Below are 23676 nucleotides of genomic sequence, written 5' to 3' on the forward strand. Positions count from 1 at the left end.
TAAAATACAAGCATCTAAGTTTGCGAGCCGCGTCCTCTATAACTAATGTATCGGTTTGTCTGTCGGTTCTAGTTTTTCATACCCTTGAATGTATGCGTTGTAACAAGCACTGTGTAAATTATTGGCGCCATATAAATAAAATATAATATTTTTAATCTTGCATCATTACATCAAGTTTAACCTTTCCAAGATATCACCAGTTGTACCGATCCAGAGGCAATGAAGCCAACATTGTTTATAAAGTCACGATAATTTTGCCCAGACGGGGTAAAAAGAAAAACTTTCAGGGTTGTCAGAATAATGACTGCATCAACAACCCATTGTGCACCCATAAATATCCTTTTAATTCAGTCAATTATTAAGTTCTAATAGTACCTTCAGTCACCACCACCAAAGGCAGTGCATTCCAGGTCTTTACGGTGTAAAGTGCTTTAGCTTATATCTTTTATTATACTATTGTACCCCTGTAATTTACATGGAACTGGAAAAAACATATGTGAAATATTTGCCTCCACACAATACACAGTTTAGTGGAGCCAATAACAGAAAGCGTCGTAGAGCTGGTCTCCGGAAATATGGTGCCTACATTCAGTTCGGCGCGTGCACTTAGAGTCAGTTCTGGAACTGCAGTTTATGTTCTCTAGTATTTATACCTCCATGCAAGCCCAGGCTGGGCAGTCATGGGGAGGCGTGTCGTGTCAGCGGTAACAGCAGTTGTTTTTTTTCCCATTGGTTGCTTGAGAATGGGCAGGGCTTCTCCTTGGCAACTGCAAACACTAATATTACCGGTCCGTGAAACGTGCGAGGAGCCTTGTGTTTGTTGTTGACCGTGGCTGTGAGGCGATATCCAAGGTAAACATCATTATTACAATAATAACAATAAATGCTCTCAGTGCCTTATTTATTACATAACGCAACCGGGGTCAACGGGCTGCCCCGAGCCCTGGCTTACGTTCAGTCTGAACTTGGTAGGTTTCCCTCTGGATGTTTGCGAACTTCCCTATCCCGATGAAACTAGGTTTCTTCTTTATTCTATTTATTAATCATAATAAACCAGCACGGGTATTAATTAAATGGTTATTAAGACTTGATTAATAATATCTGGTCCTTGTAAAACAATATATAGGGTGGATTGGTATCTTATGATTGAGAGACACCTAAGCAGGGCTTAGCCCAGAGGTAGCTCTCTCTCTTGTGTAACTCCCATTAAGCTCAGCCAAAAGCATGTTCCTTTTTTTTTTAATTGTGTTGCCTGTGCATCATTATGCTGTAGTTCCATTGGCTATATTGGTTATAGTAGCCATTGGCCACTGCAGGGCCGGACTGGAGAGGATGAGGCATCCTTGGCACTTTTAGGCTGTGTAGCCGGCGGCTGGATATGCGAGGCGCACGATACATCCAGCAAGTGTTGGCACATTGCAGCACCTACTCGGGTGAGTGTGGAGTGATGTCTGCCAGCGGTCCAGCAGGCATTTGCCCAGCGTGCCAAACGGCCAGTCCCGGCCTGGCTACATGTGCAATGTGTAGCATAATACGGTGAGCGCTAAACCTAAGTCCGTTACGGTCTCATTACCAACACTAACGACACACTAACGACACTATTTAAAAGTAAGAAACATTTTAACCCGTTTGCTCAGTGCTTGGAGGGGCTTGTCTGTGTCTTCCATCTTCTTCTAGACACGGTAGGTGGGGATTTACTCCAGATCCCAAAAAAATTTGAAATTAAATAAAATGTTCAAGAACCAATAAATTGATTTGTTTTTTAACCACTTCAATTTTCAGAAAATATATACTTTTATTTTGTATTTCTGCTGTATTTATTTTTCTCCTTGGCATTCGTGACTTCTCTTATTATGAATGAATTGTTCATTATTCATGAACCTCCAGGCGATGAGTGCTACAGATGTTTCGTCAGCAATGAACTACGGGACGACTAAAAGATATGAAATTCCCATTGACCATCTTGACTACCGTTTCATAGAGAAGTGCACAGATGTCAAGCACTTAGAAAAGCTCCTGCTTGTTCTCAGGTAAAATGCTTTTGATGCTTTATTGTTATATGAGATTATTCTAGTAGTTCAATCCATCGTTGGCCTCTCTGTGATGTTCAGGACTAAACTGGTCACATAGTCCTGCATCAGTGGTGTAGTTAGCAGTCCCAGTTTTCAAAGTGCACCGGAATACCTTTTTATACATAACATCCAATGACCTTAAAGTCATTTAAAATTAGTTTATCTTTTTGATATTCGAACGTGTGTGAATAATCACATTTTCAAATTATTTTTTAAAATAAGGTCTGGGGAAGAAGGACATTACCCGGATCTAACCGAATTCTGCGAAAAGCGGATTGCAAGTCTGTCTCCTCAAAGTCGAGCTCTTCGGAAAGACAAACCTCCAGCGACCGCTGCTGACTTCTCCATGGATGAGTGGCAGGCGATTAATGCCGATTTAAAGGTATGAATCATTTTGTTGTAGTTTAGGTGTGTACATATCTCAACAACAGAGCTTTATGTCTGTACGCTTATGTGCACATATACACAGTGCTACATGAGTGAAATATAACAAGCCTCTGTGCCTTTATTCTTAAATATATACTTAATTATTATTTTCCTTGACCATAAGATCCAGCGCTGTACACAGTAATGTAGGTCGGCATTGTCAAAAACCTGGTTTTATCTTATTTTGTTTGTATATCTGCAGTCCTGAAGGCTGCCATTGTTGTCAGTTGTGTGATATGTTTGTGGGTGACGTTCCCTGCACAATCACTACGCTGAGCTGATCCTTTATGGCAATGCTAATGAAGTCAGTTCCTCCATAGAGTTTCATTAGTCAGAGAGTCCGACTCTGTGATTAATAATGAGCTATGCTATTGGGTTGTTTGTCTAGTAGATAACGGAGCTAGAACACAAATAGCTAATATGTTGCTGGCTTAATTGTTTGGAAACATTATTTACATCTGAGTTCCCCTTTAAGCTGACTTCTAAATCTAAATTGCATTTCTGACACCTTAAGAATGATTAAAGTTCAGCTCCATTACTCGAATAGGAAGGCAGAAGCATCATGCTCTTTATGGAGGAACAAACCCATGTGGTGTTCAGTCACAGTACGTCTCCTTCACAGGATTTTAAAATGTACATAAAACAATGAATTACTAAAACAATTAATTTGTACATTTTTTCATTTTTTTTCAACCCAGAATTGGTTAACTGATATAAACATGAAGGATCAACAGGGATCTGCTTTACCACTTGAGGCTGAAAATGTGCCCCCGATCCGTAGCTATACCAGCTGTCGATCTGCTGATAAGGTATGTCTTCTTAGAAACCAGTACTTGGGTATGAGTCCTATACAAATATATTTCCCTATGGGGGTAAAGGCATTTTTAACCGGGTACGTTGTGGGATAAGCATCTTCATCTGTTACTAAAGATTGATTATAAGCAGACTAAGTGGAACAGTACTGTTAATAAGTAGAAAGTGATTTTAAAAAGGGAGAATGGTTTCTTTTCTGACAGCGCTGTTTATGTAGATATCTCATCAGGTTCACCAATCAATCGATTGTATTGCATTTCCTCTTAATCGCTGAATGCATCTCTCTACAAAGATCTTAGTTCCTATCTCAAAGCGCACTACACATCTTTCCTTCTGTTTTAACAGAAAGCAAAACAGAATAAAGAAATAAAGAGCAAAGCCCCTCGGGATTACAGAGATTGGGACAGGTAAGAAGTGTCATTTATAGTTACTGTGAGAAAAACATCGATTTGTGCCAGTTAATAAAAAAATTTAAAAAATTTTAAAAAAAGAAATGAATAAGAAATCGGGGAAGTATATTCTTTTCTTCAGGTAAATTCAGAATTCCTTTAAAAAAAAAAGATTAATAAACATGGTTACATAGGCTGAAAAAAAAGACACGCATTCATCAGGTCCAGCCTTTCTCATATTTATTAACATCCCCTTTAAAACTCTAGTGCACTATTCTAACTCATCACAACATCAAATAACACTTAAACTGCTTTAAATATTTGGGAGGTTCAGTCTGCTGGTCTGTCCATCTAGCCCTCTCTTATTCTTCTATTTTTCTTCTAGGTTTGATGTGGAGAAAGAAATATCCAAGATCGAGGAGCAACCCAAAGAGGATGTACAGTCACAAACTGTAGTAAACAGTACGACATCAAAAATAAAGAAGAACATAGACACAGCAGGTCACTACTACTGAGTGTTTTCAGTGGCAGTGTTTTGTCTGCCTTATTGCTTATTGCTATATTGTCTTTTTTTGTAATGGTTTGGTATACGCTGTGAATTTAGCACAAGAGGTCATTATCTAAAAGCAGAATGTCAGAGGATTCACATGGAACGTAAGCAAGTTTTACGTTACTGATAGGGTGGTATGTACGTCTAGCAGCCTTTCAGAATCTCCTTAGGACATTCATGCAAATAAATCAATGGAGCTACTGATACAAAATATGACATGACAGACTTCAGATCTGGACTTGACTACAAACAAAGGAGCCTATTTTTTGTTTCATATGCTAGGATCTTCTGGATTAGTAATTCCATCTCATTGGAACATATTTTGTTAATGTCAACATCTCCTGTAGGTCTTAGTGAAGAGCAAAGAAGTTTTATTGCAAACCATGAAAAGGAAAAAGGAAACGAGGCATTTCGATGCGGGGACTACGAGGAAGCAGTGTCCTACTATAGCAGGTAAGCGCCCTGTGACGTATGCACTGGGTAGACTTCATGTAGTTACACATGAACGCTGGAGAGCTGGATACTTTCCTACCGGTAATGTCATGTAATCTGTTGTGTGCATCTGGCTAGTATGATTGCCCTAATACATACAATATAACACTTTACCAAAACTGCCGTTTGTGAGGTTTTTTTACTTTTTTATTACAAAAGAAGAAATTTATTAGGATCTCTTGGGTTGTGTATTTTTTCAATGCAATCCTCCATTAAGGAGGGAATCTGATCACCCTTTTTCCCGGTGCCTTTCTTATTTTTATTTACTGCTGGCAACATGCTGAATTTTCTTTTTTGCGGCCGGCAGAGGGCAACACCTGTTTCTGAAACATGTTCTGTATTTATCTTTCAATGATTTATGAAACAAGGAATACTTCTCTTGGTAATTGATTGGTAACGTCTGTTTGCGATGCAATTACTGTTTCTGACTAGTTATTGTTCCTATCGGCCGAAAACAAAACCAGGGTCCTGCTGATCAGGCTGCTTGATATCTCTTAAAACATAAAGGGTTTTTAACAGTATTTATAAAGAAACTCATTAATTTGAATGTAAGAGACATATAATGTAGCAAACGTACAGCAGGTGTCGTCCTGGCACTATTACACCCAACTGAGCCACATGACTCCAGTCGTATGTATGAACAGATCTGTGTGACGCATGTCACAATCACGTTTAGCATTTAAAGTACGGTGCTCTCTACCTTACTGAGACCGTGTCGTTTTTTCATCCAGCGTTTATGTGCTTTTTCATTGATACTTTTTTACTCAAAAAGCTTTAGAAAGGTGAATTGCCGCACATATTCGTTCATCTTGGGGTACTTTGGTTGCCTTCTGAGAGAGAGCCCTGTAGTTAATGGTACTGTACACACATTAACGATTATGTATAAAGAATGAATATGGTGCAAAACCATAATAACATCCATCAGAATGTTTCTGCTGATTGGGTCATTCCCTTGCTTGCAATGTTGCACAATAATTATTTTTTTAAGGTAATCCCAGAAGACTTTTGTATTCTCTAAAAACCTTAATGTTCATGAATGAATGAATTATTGTTAACCTACACTTGTTATTAGAGGTGTGAAAAGCCATTACTAACAACCATATGGATGCTCGCAAGGACCAAATTACTGAAGGGGAGATGTTTAAGTCGGCTCTGTTCTAGCTCTTTATTTCTCCACTTCTGTTGAGCTGAATCAAACCAAAGTTTGCTTACCCATATCTGCGATTTTACTCACATCAAGTGTTTTTTTTTCCCTCATTTTTAGGAGTATATCTGCCTTACCCACCACAGCAGCATATAACAATAGAGCACAAGCTGAGATCAAACTGAAGAACTGGCAAAATGCCCTGAATGACTGTGAAAGAGTCCTTGAATTGGAGGCAAGCAATATGAAAGGTGAGAGCATAACAGATGTTATGTATCTCATGTATATGATATATGTCATATATCGCCCTCCAGGCCCTACCTCGCAGTTCTTTGACCACCTTTCTGCCTGGCTCCCTTTCTTCCTCTCTACTAATATTCCCTGTCTTATTCTGGGTGACTTTAACATCCCTTTAGATATATCTAACAACTCTGCAAGTTCCAAAACTCCTCTCCCTGACATCTTCCTCTGGTCTCTCTCAATGGACTAATTCCCCTACGCACACCGAGGGACACTCACTTGATCTGGTTTTCTCCAGATCATGCTCCCTTTCAGACTTCTCCATCTACCCCTTCCCTCTGTCTGACCACCACCTCCTATCTTTTTCTCCAGTGCTAACCCCTAACAAGACAAACTTACAGCGCTCACCTCATACTTGTAGGCCATTACCAGAAAATACCATTACCCAACTGTCAGCCTCACTCGAACCTCTCTTACCTTCCATGTTAACCCTTTCCTGCCCAGACACAGCAACCTCTGTTTACAACAACACACTTGCTTCATCCCTCGACACCATAGCTCCAATTACTACAAGCTACCCCCGACAACTTAAACGCCAACCATGGCATACCAAAACCACACGGTATCTTCAGAAGTGCTGCCGCACAGCTGAGCGCTACTTCAGAAAATCAAAATCCAGCGAAGACTTTACTCATTATAAATTCATGCTTCACACCTACAACTCTGCCCTCTCTCTCGCCAAACAGCTCTACTTCTCCACTCTCATATCCTCTCTTTCTTCCAACCCACGACGCCTTTTTTCTACTTTCAACTCCCTTCTCTGTCCCTCCACACCCACACCACAAACCTCTCTCACTGCCCAAGATCTTGCTACCTACTTCAAAGAGAAGATCGAGACTATTAGAAAAGACCTCTCTTCCTTACAACTCCCTCCTACACCACTCACCACCACCCTCTCTACTCCTACTATACTAACTGCCTTTTCCCCTACAACCGAAGAAGAGATAGCCACTCTTCTTTCTTCCTCTCACCCAACAACCTGTCCCCTTGACCCCATCCCTTCACACCTCACAAAGTCTCTATGTCCATCCCTTGGTCCATCACTTACCCACCTATTTAATCTTTCTCTATCATCTGGATCGGTACCATCTGCCTTCAAGCATGCGCTAATCACACCAATTCTAAAGAATCCTTCCTCAGACCCCATCTGTTTGACTAACTACCGCCCTATCTCTCTGCTTCCTTTTACCTCTAAGCTGCTTGAACGGATTGTGTACAATCGCCTCACTAACTTCCTCTCCTCTAATTCCCTCCTTGACCCTCTACAGTCTGGTTTCAAACCCCTTCACTCTACTGAAACAGCTCTAACAAAAGTCTCCAATGACTTGCTCTCTGCCAAAGCTAAAGGTCACTACTCTATTCTAATTCTACTGGATCTCTCTGCTGCTTTCGATACTGTTGATCACCACCTTCTTCTTGACCTACTTGCTTCTATGGGCATTCGAGATACAGCTCTCTCCTGGATCTCCTCATATCTGTCTAACCGTTCCTTCTCTGTCAGCTTCTCTGGCGAGACATCATCGCCCCTTCCTCTTTCGGTTGGTGTCCCCCAAGGTTCAGTCCTTGGTCCTCTGCTGTTCTCTCTTTATACTTCCTCTCTTGGCAAACTAATCAACTCATTTGGCCTCCAGTATCATCTATATGCAGATGATACCCAAATCTACCTGTCTTCTCCTGATCTCTCTCCATCTCTCATGTCCCGGATCACCAGCTGCTTGTCTGCTATTTCTTCATGGATGTCACAACACTACCTGAAACTTAATCTTTCTAAAACGGAACTCATTATCTTCCCTCCCTCCATCTCCACTCCACTATCTGAATTCTCTATCACCATTAACAACACAACTATCTCTCCTACTAACCAGGCCCGATGCCTTGGGGTCATCCTTGACTCAAACCTCTCCTTCATCCCTCACATTCAGTCCCTCGCCAGATCCTGCCGCCTGCACCTAAAAAACATCTCTCGTATCCGCCCATTCCTCACCCAAGAATCCACAAAAACTCTGGTTCATTCACTTATCATTTCCCGTCTTGACTACTGCAACACTCTTCTGGTTGGCATTCCACTGTCTCGACTCTCTCCACTACAGTCTATCCTTAATGCCGCTGCTAGGCTCATCTTCCTTGCACGTCGCTCCTCTTCTGCTTCCCCCCTCTGTGAATCCCTCCACTGGCTCCCAATTACCTTTAGAATTAAATTTAAGATCCTGGTACTGACATATAAGGCCATCCACAATACTGCTCCTCCGTACATTTCTGACCTCATTAGCAAATACTCTCCTACTCGATCCCTACGTTCCTCCCATGGGCTAAGGCTCTCCTCCTCACTCATCACCTCTTCCTTTTCCCGTCTACAAGATTTCACTCGAGCTGCCCCATATCTCTGGAATCTGCTCCCAAGGAACCTTCAGAATTCAACCTCCCTCCCGACATTCAAGAAACATCTAAAAACCCATTTCTTCAGAGAAGCATACCATCTTAGCTGCTAGAACATCCTTGTCATTGATACCCCCACAATACCTCTCACCCTTTCTCTATGCCTTATGTTTATCACCCCATTTTCCCTCTAGATTGTAAGCTTGCGAGCAGGGCTCTCTCCACCAAATGTATCGGTTTGTCTTAGTCTGTCAATTCTTGTCTTGTCATATCCCTTGAATTTATGTATTGTATTAAGCGCTGCGTAAACTGTTGGCGCTATATAAATAAAAGATAATAATAATAATAATAATAATAATAATAATAATAATGTATCTGTTATCTGTAGTCCTGCAAGGTCATGGCAAGACTTGTTGCATACCACTATCCATTGAAATACTCTTAGTTTTGGTTATTTGACCCAGTCATTTTGAGAAAGCAACTTGTACTGTATCCCTGATGGCAGAATTCCAAGTAGCTTAATTAGGGTTTTTTTTGCCTTCCTTTGGATCAAGAATATGAAGATTAGGTAGAAGGGTTGAACTTGATGGACTTTTTCAACTTTACACAACTTTTTCAACTACTATGTAACTATGTTACAAGCTGCTTTCTTAGGGGGATGATAGTGATGGCCGCTAACTGCTCCCTGTTATTACTGAGATTAGCAGAGGGACTCCATGTACGGTTTAGCTGCTGAAAGAAGAATTCCTTACTGTGGAAGTAGAGAATTTTGGACAGTATCCAGTCTGGGATGCTTGAAAATTACAGAAGCTGCATCTCTTTTTCTAAAAATTGCAACAGGAAATGAAAAATGTAATGGATGTTATAAGATGCTGTTCAAACCTACACTATAAGCACAATGCCGAAGGGTTTTGTGTATGGGTGTTATCTATTATCATGTTTCTCAAGTTTCCATCAAGTAATATGACTTGTGAATCCATTGTTCTGCACAGCATTGATGTATTGTTGAAAAACAAATGGCTAGTTTATCTCACGGTAAACTCTTTTACATACTGTGCATTCACAGTCAGTCACTAATGATTTATATTCATCTATAGCATTATGTACATGACCTGTTTTGGTTATATTTTTGTCAATTTTTCTGACATTATTTAGAGTTCTAAATACTCCTTTTTCTGGGATTCTAGCTCTCCTAAGGCGTGCTACAGTTCACAAAAACCTATGCAATTACCAGGCTTCATTAAGTGATCTGAAGAACGTGTTACATCATGAGCCAGATAATCCTATAGCTAAGGTAGGTGTACGTGTTAGTCTGCGTCGGCTGTTTCCCATTTCTTTCAGACATAAGAAACCTTTTTTAACATTAGCTCAGACTAATTGTTTCTAATTCCCCCATATGGCCCCACCAACAAAGAATGCATATTGAAATATATTTCCCTTTTAATAAGAAAAACTATTTGAATGATGAAAATGCTGCAGTGTTGTCCCAGTCCGTCCATTTCATGCCAGTTTCAAACACTGGCAGGAAAACACTAAAACATTTAATCCAATGGGAGAGATTTCTGCACATGTGGGGGTCCCTTTAGAGTTACTTTAACTCTTGGGCAAGGCAGCACTGGGAAGCTGCAATATTTTTTATTTTATTTTATTTCTGGACAAATCAGAAAGTGAAGGAAAGGTGCATAATGGAAAGCGATATATTTTTATGTTATGATTTACTCATATATGAGATATCATTATAGTTCTATAATACGTACACTATCTATCCAGCTTCCATTGTCTTCAACAAAGATTACCTATTTTTCAGTAATCAGGGGCTAAAAGTATTCAGTAATGACCTCATATAATTGAGTTGAGTTTCTCTTGCTATTGATTGTGGGCAGAAAATTTTGAGTGAAGTTGAGAACCTTTATGAAAAAGCTGAAGAGGAGACTGCAACCAAAGGAGTGAGAATTGCTATTGAGGAAATAGAAGGTTCAGCCGAGGAAGAGACAGGTTGTGAGAAAGGTAAAAAACAAAACTATATTGATCGATTGACCTTTGTTGTCTGTGGAGATTTATATTTTGAGCCACACACGAGGTGATGGGTACCAAGATACTCAACACAATCTTTGAATCTTTAGAATCACAGTTTGCAAACAAACATCATTTTTTATGGTGAAGAAATCTGAAAATATTTGCTTTGCATTTATTGTGCCAAGAAAAAAAATAATGTTGCTGCAGATTGCCTGTGATTGCTATATCTGAATGGATAACCTGTTAAACCTGTTTAAAAAGAAATGATCCCAAAATGCATAAAAGTAACTTATTTTATATGGACTTGTATTGAACATTTTTGGCATTTACCCTTCATATTAAGTTAAGCAACAGATCTGAACATTGATACATGCTCCTGTCCACATACATATAACCTATACATAGTCTGAGGGTCCCCAGTTGACCCACCAGGATCTATCTGAAAGTAAGAATAAGACCTATTCAAGGTGAAATGTATATTCAAATACATTATGTACTTTATAGGCAGCCTTGCATGATTCTACATGGTATTATTTTGTAACAGAAATACTATATACAAAAAAAACATAATGTGTACATGACTAAAAGATGTTATAGGCTTTTATATCTCTATATCTGAATCAGGCTTCTGATCACAGAAACTGTCAATCATATTGGGTAGGGTTTGAAGGCAAGGTGCAAAGATAAAACACTTTGTACAACATGATTGGTCCCAAATGCACCCAGGGTTCCAGTTACCACTGGATCCAGTCAGCAGACACAATGTACTGTTACTTTATCAAAGATTTAGCAAGGCCTGTATCCAATTATCTTACATGTTTACTGGTTGCTGATGTATGTAAGTTTATTATATTACAAAATTAGTTATTTACCGGTAAAATCTTCTTACAGCAACTCTAGTGTTTTTGCATAGAAAGGTAGGAAAATCTATGGACTAGACTATTACCTGTTCTTTTTTTCGTTTTCTTTAGTTTTGATAATGTTATAAAGGCAACAAAAAAGGCTACTTCTGCACTCAGGAGTGGAAAAACTCACATGTGGGGAACCTCTGGGGAGACAACTACGGAGTATTTAACTATACTTGCCTTTTAACTTCCACTTCCACTCCAAAAATGGACTGTGTCTCACAATGACAAAGGGGGCCTCTTATCCGCATCACGCAAGGGTTGGGGGGGTTCCAGGTAGCTGGAGCCAGAGAGTTCTCATGGATTAACATAGCTCTTTATGCCATAAATAAGGGTAACCAAGCCCTTTGTGTAGGTGAAGCTCTGTGTCTGGTAGTAAATAGAAATAATATTTTGGTTCATACCAACTTGCCCACCCTACTGTTAAAAGAACAGTCATGTCAAAAATCTTATTTTGACTATGAATCTTCTATTTTAGTGAGAACATTAATCCACCCTTCCTCACAACCTACGTGAAATGATCAGCACTTAACCCTTGGATAACATGTTGGCTGACGTATTTAAATGAACATTATAGTTCATGTATGAACAGAAAACATAGTGACCAGGGCAATGAAAAAATGAAGTTTCTCGTAGAAGTGCTGCTCATTTAGCACTAAAACAGGGATCAGCCCGGTAATCCCAACCTGTATATTGGGCTATTTAAAAACTAGTCTCGTATTAAATTAATGGTACTCTCAGCTTGATTGTGAAATCCTGCTTGTGTCGGCATTTTAATTCAGATAGACACATGGATGGAGATTAGTGATGGGGTTTAATTAGATCTCCTGTGACAGCAGAGGATTAAGGCTTCTATGTGACCCCCCCCTAGTTAGGACACCGTACTGAAATGCTTCTTTGCATTGACTTCCATGGAGCTCTAAGTATGCGCATGTGTATCCCTTGATGTAAATAGGAAATACTTGGACCGCACAGCTTGTGTGTGCCAGATAGTGGTCTTACCCTGGGAGAGATGACGACTGAGCCATCTTAATGACAGTTACGTAACGATGGACAGCTTTTTGTCATATCGGATGTCTTGATCTAGTTTGCTCTATTGATTTGCATTTGCAAAAAGTAACACTGTGTGGGAAGCTGTTCTCTGTTGCATCAAAGTGTGAATTCCAGTTCTTTAACGATATAAAGTGTAAGTCACAATGTGTTCCAGTGCTGCTGATTTATAAGCTGTGGTGATCGCTTTAGGTGTTTTTCAGATGAAAACAGCTCGGGTAATGATGAGCCGGTTAAGTCATTGAGAGTTATGTATAAAATGTAATTCTGGGCAAAGTTTGAAATTCGGTTTATCACCAAAGCAACCAATGGAATTGTCCAGTCAGCTAGAACATTTAGTTGCTATAGTAATACGTGATTTTCCAAACAGTGTACTAAAATCTCTCTTAATAATAACAACCAATTAGTATATTTGGGGACGCCTATCCGGTACTCTTCATAGATGTATCCTTGATTTACAGCAGGGTGCCGTTGTATAACATTAATGACCATTCCTCCCAGCTGTCCCATATTTCAGGCACTATTCTGTTGATCTGCTGCATTGTCCCATTTGTCCCAATAGATGGTCATTCCAGCCCCATAGCTCTGGTCACCTCGCTCCAAAGATGTGCTGCTGAGGACACCTGAAATGTCTGGAGTATAAATGACTGTTAATGGACAAAAAGGGGCTTTATGTTATGACCGTAAATCCACAATAGGCGCTTCTGCAGCAGGAAGAGCTTGGCTGGCCCTGTATAATGTATAGTTAAATCAATACGATTTCTTTGTCTCCTCGCCCATTTAGCATAATCCTCAGCCCTTCTTTCTGGAGAAACATGCCGTTCCTGGTTCTTCATAATGAATAGTGAAGCGGGTTAAAACCACAACTCTTCTTTTAGTGAAAAGACCCCGGAGTGCTAAATGTATATATAATTTAAAAAGGTGTGTTTAACCCAGGATCATAAATCCCTGCGCTACATATCTGTGTACAAAAAATCATTACTAAAATATATTATAAGTGCCCAGCTTTTTTCATTCAGTTAAATCCTGGAATAGGAGTGGGTTAACCCTGCGGTATCTCCAGCATGTAATGGGTTAGCAGCAGGAATGAGGATTACTCTGGGTGTTGTGATTCATACAGCATCAGGGGCGGCCATTAATATACGCCGGCAATAACCCGGCCTGTCCTGAAATTACTGGGACCAGAGCCCTGTGTGTTGTTCGTTTAGTGGCGCTTTTAACTAGTGCTGCCGTGGTGATAGGCCTCTGTGACAATAACAGCTAATTGTCTTTCCCAGTGACCCCGTGCCTCCCCCCCCGGCTGTGCAGTGGTTTGTTCTGGTGATGTAGACGCTAAACTTGTAACTTCCTTGTAGAAGCCGGTGTGACAGAGGGAGGAGAGGCCGCCGGGCAGCGCACGGCAATGGGGAACGCACAGAAAAAGTCTCCCAAGAGAAGCCAGCACAAGGACGAGGACTGCCGGCTCCCGAAACACAAGAGCGGCGCCTCGAACGGGCTGAGGAAGGACTGCGGCAACGGGCGAACCGCAAGCAATGGAAGCCTGGAGCAGAACCGGATATCAGCCGCCGACCAGAGCAGCAGCTCCCAGCCCAAAGAACCCCTACTGGCCGCCTCACCGGCAGCCGCGCTCAAAGCAGAGGGCAACCGGCTCTTCAAGAACGGGCAGTTTGGGGAGGCGGCGATCAAATACTCGGAGGCTATTGAAAATTTGAGAAATGCAGGTAACCGTACTGTAGGGGGTGGAATGCCCTCCTCGGGGTAGCGGGCTATTCGGTATGCCGCATTCATATGCCGTAGTGCCGTACAGCGGCATCCACAGTGCTTCCATAGCAGCCCGTATGACTGTGTGATGGGGCATTCCATGCGGCCGTGGCTGTGATTCGGTGTCCCCGGGCTGCACACTGCGTTGTGCTGCAGTTCCACTGCTTCGCCGTGTCTTCTTCTCATATATCTGTGTGATGTTGCAGGAGCTGAGAATGCGGAGGAGCTGGGTGTCTTATTCTCCAACAGAGCGGCGTGTCACCTGAAAGACGGCAACTGCAGGGACTGCATTGAAGATTGTAACCGGTATGTTGTTATAATGTATATAAAAATTATTATAAAAAGCACGCTTTAAATGGTTAAAGGTATATGCGCGACCTGCAAAATGCCATGAAAATGCAAAAATACCTGCCTCAGGATCCTAAAGTGAGGTTAAAGGTCAGGGTGCGTGTTTAAGATGTCTCAAAACAGACTAGTTTTAACCAGATATCCAGGCTCGCTTTTTATCTAGAATATAGCGAGGTCCGTTTTCTATTTATACTGATAATGATAAATTAGGCATTTTAAGGCGTTCTGATTAGCTCAGATCAGATATTTTTGTTTCCCGGCAGACAATCTTTACATATTGTTACGCGAACTGGCCGGCTGTATAAACGGGGGTGTAAATAACAGCGGAGACGATCTGTTTCCCCGGCGTTGCTGTCGTGAGCAGTTCTGTATACGGTGCGGGAAGCCTCGGGCAGATGCCTTCGCTGTATTTGATTTGCGGGTTTTGGTCGCAGTTTCCCTTTACTCGGGGTTATTGCGTAATTCTGTTTCACAGTTACTTCCTGTGGATCCTCATGCTGGATGGCAGTGATCATTGTAACTACTGACCTTTAATAACATCACTTCCTTGCAATGAACATTCAGACGGATCATTTGAAGGATATGGCCGCTGTTATTTCTCTGCTAGGAATTACTTGACGTTAAGTTCATTGATTGTTTGATACAGAACTTATCACTTATCACTTATCTGTTTTTTCCGTACGTTCTCATTGTTTAGCTCGGGGTTAAATTCACATTCCTTTCCAGACACACCTTTTCACTGGTTACTCACAGAAAAGCCATTTTTTGTCATAAAAATCAGAAAGAAAGCTGCTATTATGAGGTTTCTTCTTACATATTGAGATCAATTATCAGGAAAGACTAAATGATCTCAATATGGATAGCAAGGAGGAAAGACACGGAGGAAAAACTATTTCAGAGGAGAAATGTTAGAATAAGTCTACAACTAACCCTAAAGTTTTAATGTAAGGAAGGTTTACTTTTTTGAGAGGGTAGTAGATTAATGGAACAGCCTCTCATCAGAAGTGGTAGAGGCTAATACAGTCCACTGAATGCAGTCTGAGTCTACATCAGGAGAAATGGACAGGCTAGATGGGCCGAATGGTTGTTGTCTGCTGTTGAGTTCTGTTTCCCTTGGATTAGAGGTGTAGATCCTTTCTAATCACATAATTCATGGAGGCTGTGTTTGTCCGCTCCGCAGAGAATCAGGATTGCGTCTGATGAATGGATCTTTACAGACAAATAATACTTTAAATATAAATAAAGCAGTTTTTTTTGTATCTGGGCATGGAACAGGCAGGGTTTGTTATATGTCTGGTTATGTTACCTGGTCTGGTTTGTCCACAATTCTACATTTAGCTTTAAAAAGTAGTTTGTGGTTTTTAATGGGAAACGCTACCTGATTGTAACTGAGGGAATCGCCTAGTCCCCAAAATTGTATTTCTATCGCACACAGGAGTCGATTGTATAGCAACTTATATCACGGATTCTTTAACTGTTGAAGCTTGAAAAGGAGACTTCTGTCCTATTTAAAGGGAAAGCTTCACAGACAAATAGTTTTCAGGCCTTAAATACAGTCTTGTGTGATGTAGTTGTGCATTGAAGGAAATTTCATTCTTTGTATATAAACCTCGTTTATCTGCAGACCTGGAGACTGCCATAACAGACAGTCATATGATGCACCACACTGAGCAAACGCTTTACGGCAATGCTAATGAAGTCCTGCCTGTCCGGTGAAGTCCTTTCCTTCATAGACTTTGGTTAGAGTGTCAGTGTCTTGGTGTGATAAGGAGTCGAGGGGTTAATGGGTAATATGCAGCTGTCTGGATATGTATGTGATACAATACAAAAACTGCAACTGTTCTGAAACATAAAATGATACAATACTCATTTTTATAAGATAATTCTAATTTTTTTTATTTCCCAATCCTCCCTGGCTGCTTCTACTGAAAGCAGGAAGCATTAGTATGTAAATTTCCTGCACATGCTCAGTTGCGCTCCCATTGAAGTCACCGATGCAGCAGCGGCCAATAGCACGTGCTTATTGGCTGCTGTTACTTTCAGTAGCTTCTATTGACTGGGATGGGAGTTGTATTGAGCGCGTGCGAGAAGCATACCGAGGTACGCTGGGAGGCAGATGGGATCGGAGTCACATGACGAGGAATTCTTTATCAAACGCCAATACCTAAAAAAAATAATATAAATAAATAAATAAATGCGTGCACCAATTTGCATGCAGGAAAATGTTCCGGAGTCCATGCAAATAGTACTCCGATACGCATTTGGAATAAAAATAAGGCCGTAGTGTAGTAATAAAAGATTTCCCCAAGACTTGGAGAACCAGTCCTGCCAGTTCAGAGAGAGAATACACATTGTATCAATGTTTGTTGCATCTTCTTTTATTTTTACCTTAAACACGGAAAGAATTTACGCGATGACTTCTGAAATCTACTACCTGGTAACTAAGTAGGAGGATTACTTTGTTCCGAATGGTTTTAGAAAGTAAACTGGGGGACCGGCACTCGTACAGAGCTAGTTGGGAAATGTGGTCACAAGTTGGGAAGATTGTATACTTATGTATATATTTATTTGGCAGTAACGTATGTACGTGTTGCCTTATAGTTAACAGTACAATAAAGGGAGAGTACAGCAGACGTGGGGTACAATAGGCATGAATATATTAGGAATGCAGGTTCCTGCCCCAAAAGAGCTTGTTTAGGGGGACTGTTCATGTTTTACCGAATGAGCTAATAACCCCCTTTCCATGGTAATCCTTGTAATAGATGTAGTAGATACTTTGCACAGAGTCGCTTATGAATACCCCATTCTGTTTACTCTGATGTACCTTATTACTGAGCAGGAACACATTTATGCTCTAATTTATCCATACATTTGTCTGCCCTGTCTGTGTAATTCATTGTGTTTTACTGTATTGCAAAGTTTGCAGTAGTCCGGCTCAGTGATAACTATTGATTAGCTGGCAGACATGCGGAGGAACATCCAGGTGGCTAGGAGTAGCCTTTAGTGAATTCTCCATTGGCCAAGGCAACTCCTTCATCAGGTCTTCTCAAGAGGCAGCCGCAGAAACACTGCAGAAAATAAAGTATGGTCTCCTCATCGTTCTCCGCGGATGCTGTAGTGATAAGACGTCTCTTTAAGCTTCACCGGAATCACTATAATTAGGGCTGAAACAACTAATCGATAATGAAAATCGTTGTCAACGATTTTCATTATCGATTAATTGAATAGATTTTTATCGATTTATAAAAAGAGGTTTTTTTTCAGAGCAAATGCTCTGAAAAACTCCTCTCCTTATATAATCCGATCTCAAACATAGATCGGATTATAACACCGGAATCCAGATCCCCCGCAACGCTGCAGGAGACCTGGATTCCCCTCACTGTCGGCCGGTCTCTCACTTCCGTCTCTCTCCCCCTCCCATCTGCCTCCTCCCCCCTCCCATACATCACTCTGCCTCTCTACCCGGCTCCGTTACTGACAGGCACTTTCCCTGCAGCTTCATAGAAGCCTCAGTGTAAGTGAAGGTAAATAACGGAGTCTGTCTGTGCGATGCAGACCCTCACCGGCTGACAGAGAATCATCCTCTCTGTCAGGAGCCAAAGTGATGTATGGGAGGGGGAGGAGGCAGAGTGGTGTATGGGAGGAGGCAGAGTGGCGTATGAGAGGGGGGGCCAGAGTGGTGTATGGGAGGGGGAGGAGCCAGAGTGGTGTATCATAATGAATTTCAGGGCATATAGGGGTTATAAGGCATATCGATATTAGGCATATGAGGGGGTAAAAGGTATATCAGGGTGCTCAGTTGCATATCACTGGCATATAAGGAGTATAAGGCATATCAGGGGCACAGTGGCATATCAGGGATCACAGTGGAATCTGGCATATAAGAGGTATAAGGCATATATGGGGGCAGAGTGGCAAGCTGGGGGTCAGATGTGCATAACTGGGGGCAGTTTGGTAAATAAAAAAAAAAATCTCAGTTTTGATTAAATATGAAAAATAGTTAACATGAATTAATATTTACTAATAACTTTGTATTAAAACCTAGTTTGAGAAACACCGTGTTTGGGTTCTTGTAGCTTTTATTATTATGTCAGTAAAATAAGAAGGTGAATAGAGAGAGAGAGGCCATTGCAATAAAGAGATGAAAGTGTAAATTGTACGGTTTTTTTTGCAATTTTTCTTCAATTTAAAATAATGTATTTTTTTATCCGATTTAATCGATTAATCGGCCAACTAATCGATTATTAAAATAATCGTTAGTTGCAGCCCTACTTATAATAAATAACCTGTGATAGCTTTAGATGTCTACAGTAACTGCCGGAGAATTACGGTAGAACGTTTATACATTGGAGCTTTCTCCAACATCCGGACGGTTCTGAAGCTCCACTGGAGGCCTTTGAAAGTCTTTTCTTCGAGTCGGACTTGTAAGGGAGCTCACTGGGGTTCAGCTTGGGACATCTTGGAATTGTACCAAGCTGCCAATAGACTACTGAATTCGAAGACCATTCATAGCCAAACTCATTAAATTCCACAAAACAGTCTTAGTAGGTAGAATTGTAAAGGTGGAACCTGTTTATTATATCGAGGGTTCTTTCTCTCTTCCTAAAGAGCTCTTGAACTTCAGCCGTTCTCCGTGAAGCCTCTGTTGCGTCGAGCGATGGCCAGTGAGTCTCTTGAGAGATACAGAGAAGCGTATGTGGACTATAAGATCGTTCTCCAAATCGACAGCGGGATGCAGATGGCAAATGACAGCATCAACAGGTGTGTTTTGGTATTTAAACTCTGAATCGGTCTTCTGAGTAACCTCAATTGCAGAGTATTTCCACATTTTATGGAAATAATTACAGGCGCACATTATATATGATGGAAAAATCTATGTAAACAATGTGCATGTTCCATTTTCAGTTATTAAGGTACAGTTGATGCTTGAGCACAGGTTCGTTTGATCAGAGACATAGCTTAAGCGCTGTGCTGCCTGATCGCCCAGTAAGGTGATCTGTCCCCAGTTATGTAGCAGAGGGGCCGTCACCCCCTAGACCTGCCGTCTGAGGCCTAGGCCAGAATACACCAATTGGCTTGAGCTTTAATAACTATATAAGGGAGCCTCATATTGGTAGTTTCTTGGTGATTTGTTCTTCACTATCCCCCCTCCCCCCATGCTTCGGACACATACACTCCAAATGGCACGTAAGGGAAATGTATATGTATACTTAGTGCGGATAATGTGTATGTATCGCGTTAACACGCCGTGTGTCCTTCTCCACAGAATAACAAGAACGTTAATTGATCAAGATGGGAGCGGCTGGAGGGAGAAGCTTCCCCCAATTCCGTCCGTACCCGTCTCTGTTCTCTTACAACGGCACGAAGGCAATGCTGCAGCATCCGGCGGCACCCATTCAGTTAATCCAATTAAAGATAATGAGACCGAAAACATAACAGGTTTGTTCTGTAATATCAAATTACCCAGCAGATGCGCAACTTATTAAAGGGCAACCGTCACTCCTGCAGTAAAACCAAACTAAAACCTATTAAAGGGACACTTCAGCCCATCATATGACTTTAATGTTTATGATAGCTGACTGTACCCTTTAAATCGTTTTCCCTTAAAATCATGGAGGGATTCGTGAAAATCCCTCGTTCCCTGCCCCAGCTCCTTGGCTTGCTGGAGATCTGTGCCTTTTGTGACGGAACGAGTGCTTACTGTACGGTGACTCAAACACGGCTTGTAGTAAATTCTTACTGACACGCAGACTATAAACCCGTGTCATGATCCGTTAGGTGGTTTCAGATCCCCGTGACTTATTTCTAAATGTGTTTTTCAGGTAAATCAGCCGAGGAGAGGTTCTTGTCTCTGAAACTGGAAGGGAATGACTATGTGAAGAAGAATCAATACAGAGAAGCCGAGAGAAAATACACTGAATGTCTGACGCTAAATTCTGAAGAATGCACCATATACACAAATAGGTAACACAATAGTTCAAGTTACCAGGTCTTAAAACCTTTTCATAGCGTATCCCGTGTATATAATAAGGTGTGTTGTGTATGTTCTGTAAGGTTGGGTTGGACAGTCCATATTGCTGCAGGTTTTGGCCACAACTATATCAGTGTTTCTGCTGTGACGAGGCTTGTGTTGGATCTTTATCGTTTTTTTGCTTTGAAATGATCTATTTTGTTCTAATGAATTCCTCACCGAGTGCCCGCAGACAGTAAGACTTGGTGAAAGTGCCCAGCTGGCGGATGGTATTGTGTTTGCTGACTATACATTCTGCGTTGCAGGGCGCTGTGTTACTTGAAACTACGCCAGTACGAAGAAGCCAGACGTGACTGTGAACGCGCTCTACAAAGGGACAATTCCAATATCAAAGCTTTGTACAGACGCGCTCAGGCCCACAAAGGATTAGAGGTAACGGCCGCATTAACTGCCAAAACATGACCGCTTTGCTTCACAATGTTTGCCACCAAAAGCTGCCGCTTCTGTAATGTGATGTGGAAGTTACTCCTGTTTTGGCACCACCTGTGTTTGATACGCAGGCGTTTATTATTATTATTATTATTATTATAATTATTATATATTTTGCTGCGCTGTACAGATAGTGCCTCATAAAATCATTTACTAAAACAAAAAGTGGACTAATGTTTAGTCACTGAAGGGAAAGTTGAGTTTCAGCTCCTTGACTTCATTATACGCTGTGAAGGCCAAGCAACCCCGGCGAGCTTCTGCTGCATGAAGAGCTTGGCTGGCCCTGTATAATGTATAGGTACATTTTTAATGCTTCTCCAGTCCCTTTCCACCCGACTCGGGGGGAAATGCCGTGTTCTGTGTAAATAGAGGGCAAATCACTGTAGTTACTAAAAATATAAGGGATACCTTAGGCCTTCATTAAATAATTTACCTTTTGTTTTAGAACTACCAACAATGTGCAAATGATCTCCAGAAAGTTATCTCGCTGGACCCCGCTACATCTGAAGCACGGAAGCTCCTGGCGGAAATAACTCCGCTGCTTGCTACTAATGATGCTACAGCAAATAACCACGAGAAACCACGAAAGAAGATTGTAATAGAGGAGGTAGGAGCTCGATTTCCTTACTGGGCAGATTCTTCTCGTTACTTATCATACATGCCCCACAAGCGTTCCTTTTTCTGGTTATGGCTGTATGTAAGGACGTAAATGTACTCATACTCTAGGAGCAGATGTCACAGATTGCCCCTTCAGGTTTTGCCCCCTCTGAGTAGGTAGTTCCACCCTTGACAGGTTGGTTACATTGAGTCGCAGATTATCCTCAGTTGATCTTTGTCATGAATGGCGGTGTGTGAATATAACGCGAGAGCTGATTACTATCACCAGAAAATGCTTCTAAAACCAGTTATTGAGCGCGGTTTATCAATGGAATCGTCCTGTGATGTGATGGCCGTTTATCTGCTTCATTTTCTCTCAAGGTGTATGAAAAAGACGAGGCCACCGGTGACTCTCAACACAATGAATCCGTGTCTACCCAGTCATGCGCCAATGGTGGCTATGAAAATACGCCGTCAGCAACCCAAGTGAAGCCTCAAATTACGAAGCCTACCAATGCCTACGAGTTTGGCCGGCTAATAAATGAGATGAACGCCGTGAAGGATACAGCGGCCTGCGCAGAACTATTGTCTGCCATAGAACCAAAAGACTTACCGGTGTTCCTGAGCAACAAGCTGGAAGGAGACGTTCTCGTGCTTATCATGCAGTCGCTGACGCAAGAGCTTCTGGAGAAGAACCCCGCATTGGTTTACCAGCACCTTTCACACCTGACAAAAGCGGAACGGTTCAAGGTATATCCACCAGACACTGTGTGTGTAAGTGTGTGTAAGTGTGTGTAAGTGTGTGTAAGTGTGTGTAAGTGTGTGTAAGAAATGGCTTGTGCGCTTTGCTGAGACCAGACCTATTACAAACGCTTTTATATTTGTTAGTTTAGCTGAATCATGGCATACATGTTCCTATCGCCAATGACGCGGTGCTAATAAATACAGCTAAATGATGCTAAAGCGTTTGGATTAACCCAGAAATACACATTACAGGAACAGCAAGGGCTAGATCCAACCCTGTCGATATACTTTTATATGTAGCTTTAACTGTGTCAGTCCTGGGCTGCACACCTAACTGTTGAATACTCTTATCGCTGTTTGCTGCGTTTCCACTTGTTTTGCTGCATCCTTTATTTCATTAACTTCTTACGCAGCGACAAAGCAGACTAGGTTTTTTTTTTTTTTTTTTTTTTACTAATCGCGTCCTATGTGACATCGCGTTGTGGACCCCGGCGCTACACACTGGTAATCCCTGCAGTCGGCTGCCATGCATATTAATAATACGCCGCATTCGTGTCTTTAAGGTGGTGCTCATGCTTCTGAACAAGGATGAAAAAGCGGAGGTTCAGCGTCTCTTCTCCTCTCAGTCTGAAAAGCAGTTTGAAGACATCAGCCCTGCGGATGTCCGGAGTCTCGCAGATGAATATGAAGTGTGATTATGCGCTCCCCGGGCGCTGTGATTTATGGCTATACTATGCAAATTTAAAAGGGTGAGTGGGCAGAGGTAAATCATCAACCCTTTTAATAATAATAATTACATTTGGCTGTTTTACATGAAATTCACACTGAAACAACACCCTGGACTGGAATAATTTTGTAGGCTGTCACCGGGATTCGTTATCCCTCCCCAGCAGGAATGGTTTGGAGTCATCTGTCCCCAGTACTCCAGGAGAGTTCATTCTGCGGCAGATATTCGATTAACAAGTAAATTACCCCACTGCTGATTTATTGAGCTCACTGGTCCGAAAGGCTCAGCGGCTACAATCCATGGACTGTACAAAATGACTGATGTTTAAGATGTGCTCATAAAGACGGTTTGCCCGGCTGCACTAATTTAAGTCTTGCACGGATGCCTTAAACACGCAGCCCTATCCAGAATAGCATGAACTACCTGTACCTGTGGATGTTTGTTTATAGAACAGTAATAATTTAAAGAGTCGTACACCTTGTTTTCTATCCTCTAATACATTAAAA

At 41.5% G+C, this 23676-nt stretch overlaps 1 protein-coding gene across 1 annotated transcript; it reads left to right on the plus strand.

Moving 5' to 3' along the window:
• The first annotated feature begins 790 nt into the window (after positions 1-790).
• SPAG1 (sperm associated antigen 1) lies at positions 791-23676 on the plus strand. The gene is made up of 19 exons (XM_053466049.1): positions 791-852; positions 1888-2030; positions 2295-2454; positions 3197-3307; positions 3657-3718; positions 4086-4201; positions 4598-4703; positions 6007-6137; positions 9750-9856; positions 10446-10569; positions 13889-14254; positions 14501-14600; positions 19251-19403; positions 19909-20081; positions 20465-20606; positions 20919-21045; positions 21548-21709; positions 22081-22449; positions 23007-23676. Exons 2-19 carry the CDS (start codon positions 1891-1893, stop codon positions 23136-23138), a joined length of 2781 nt encoding a protein of 926 aa, XP_053322024.1. The 5' UTR covers positions 791-852; positions 1888-1890; the 3' UTR covers positions 23139-23676.

This window comes from Spea bombifrons, chromosome 5, assembly GCF_027358695.1.
Source record: "Spea bombifrons isolate aSpeBom1 chromosome 5, aSpeBom1.2.pri, whole genome shotgun sequence".
NCBI classification, from domain to species: Eukaryota; Metazoa; Chordata; class Amphibia; order Anura; family Pelobatidae; genus Spea; species Spea bombifrons.

Bases quoted from the DNA above. Each gene is read 5' to 3' on its own strand.
- SPAG1 (XM_053466049.1), top strand. From the start codon at position 1,891: ATGAGTGCTACAGATGTTTCGTCAGCAATGAACTACGGGACGACTAAA. The intron at 2,031-2,294 runs GTAAAATGCTTT...TTTTAAAATAAG, and splicing joins AAGCTCCTGCTTGTTCTCAG to GTCTGGGGAAGAAGGACATT. The intron at 3,308-3,656 runs GTATGTCTTCTT...CTGTTTTAACAG, and splicing joins GCTGTCGATCTGCTGATAAG to AAAGCAAAACAGAATAAAGA.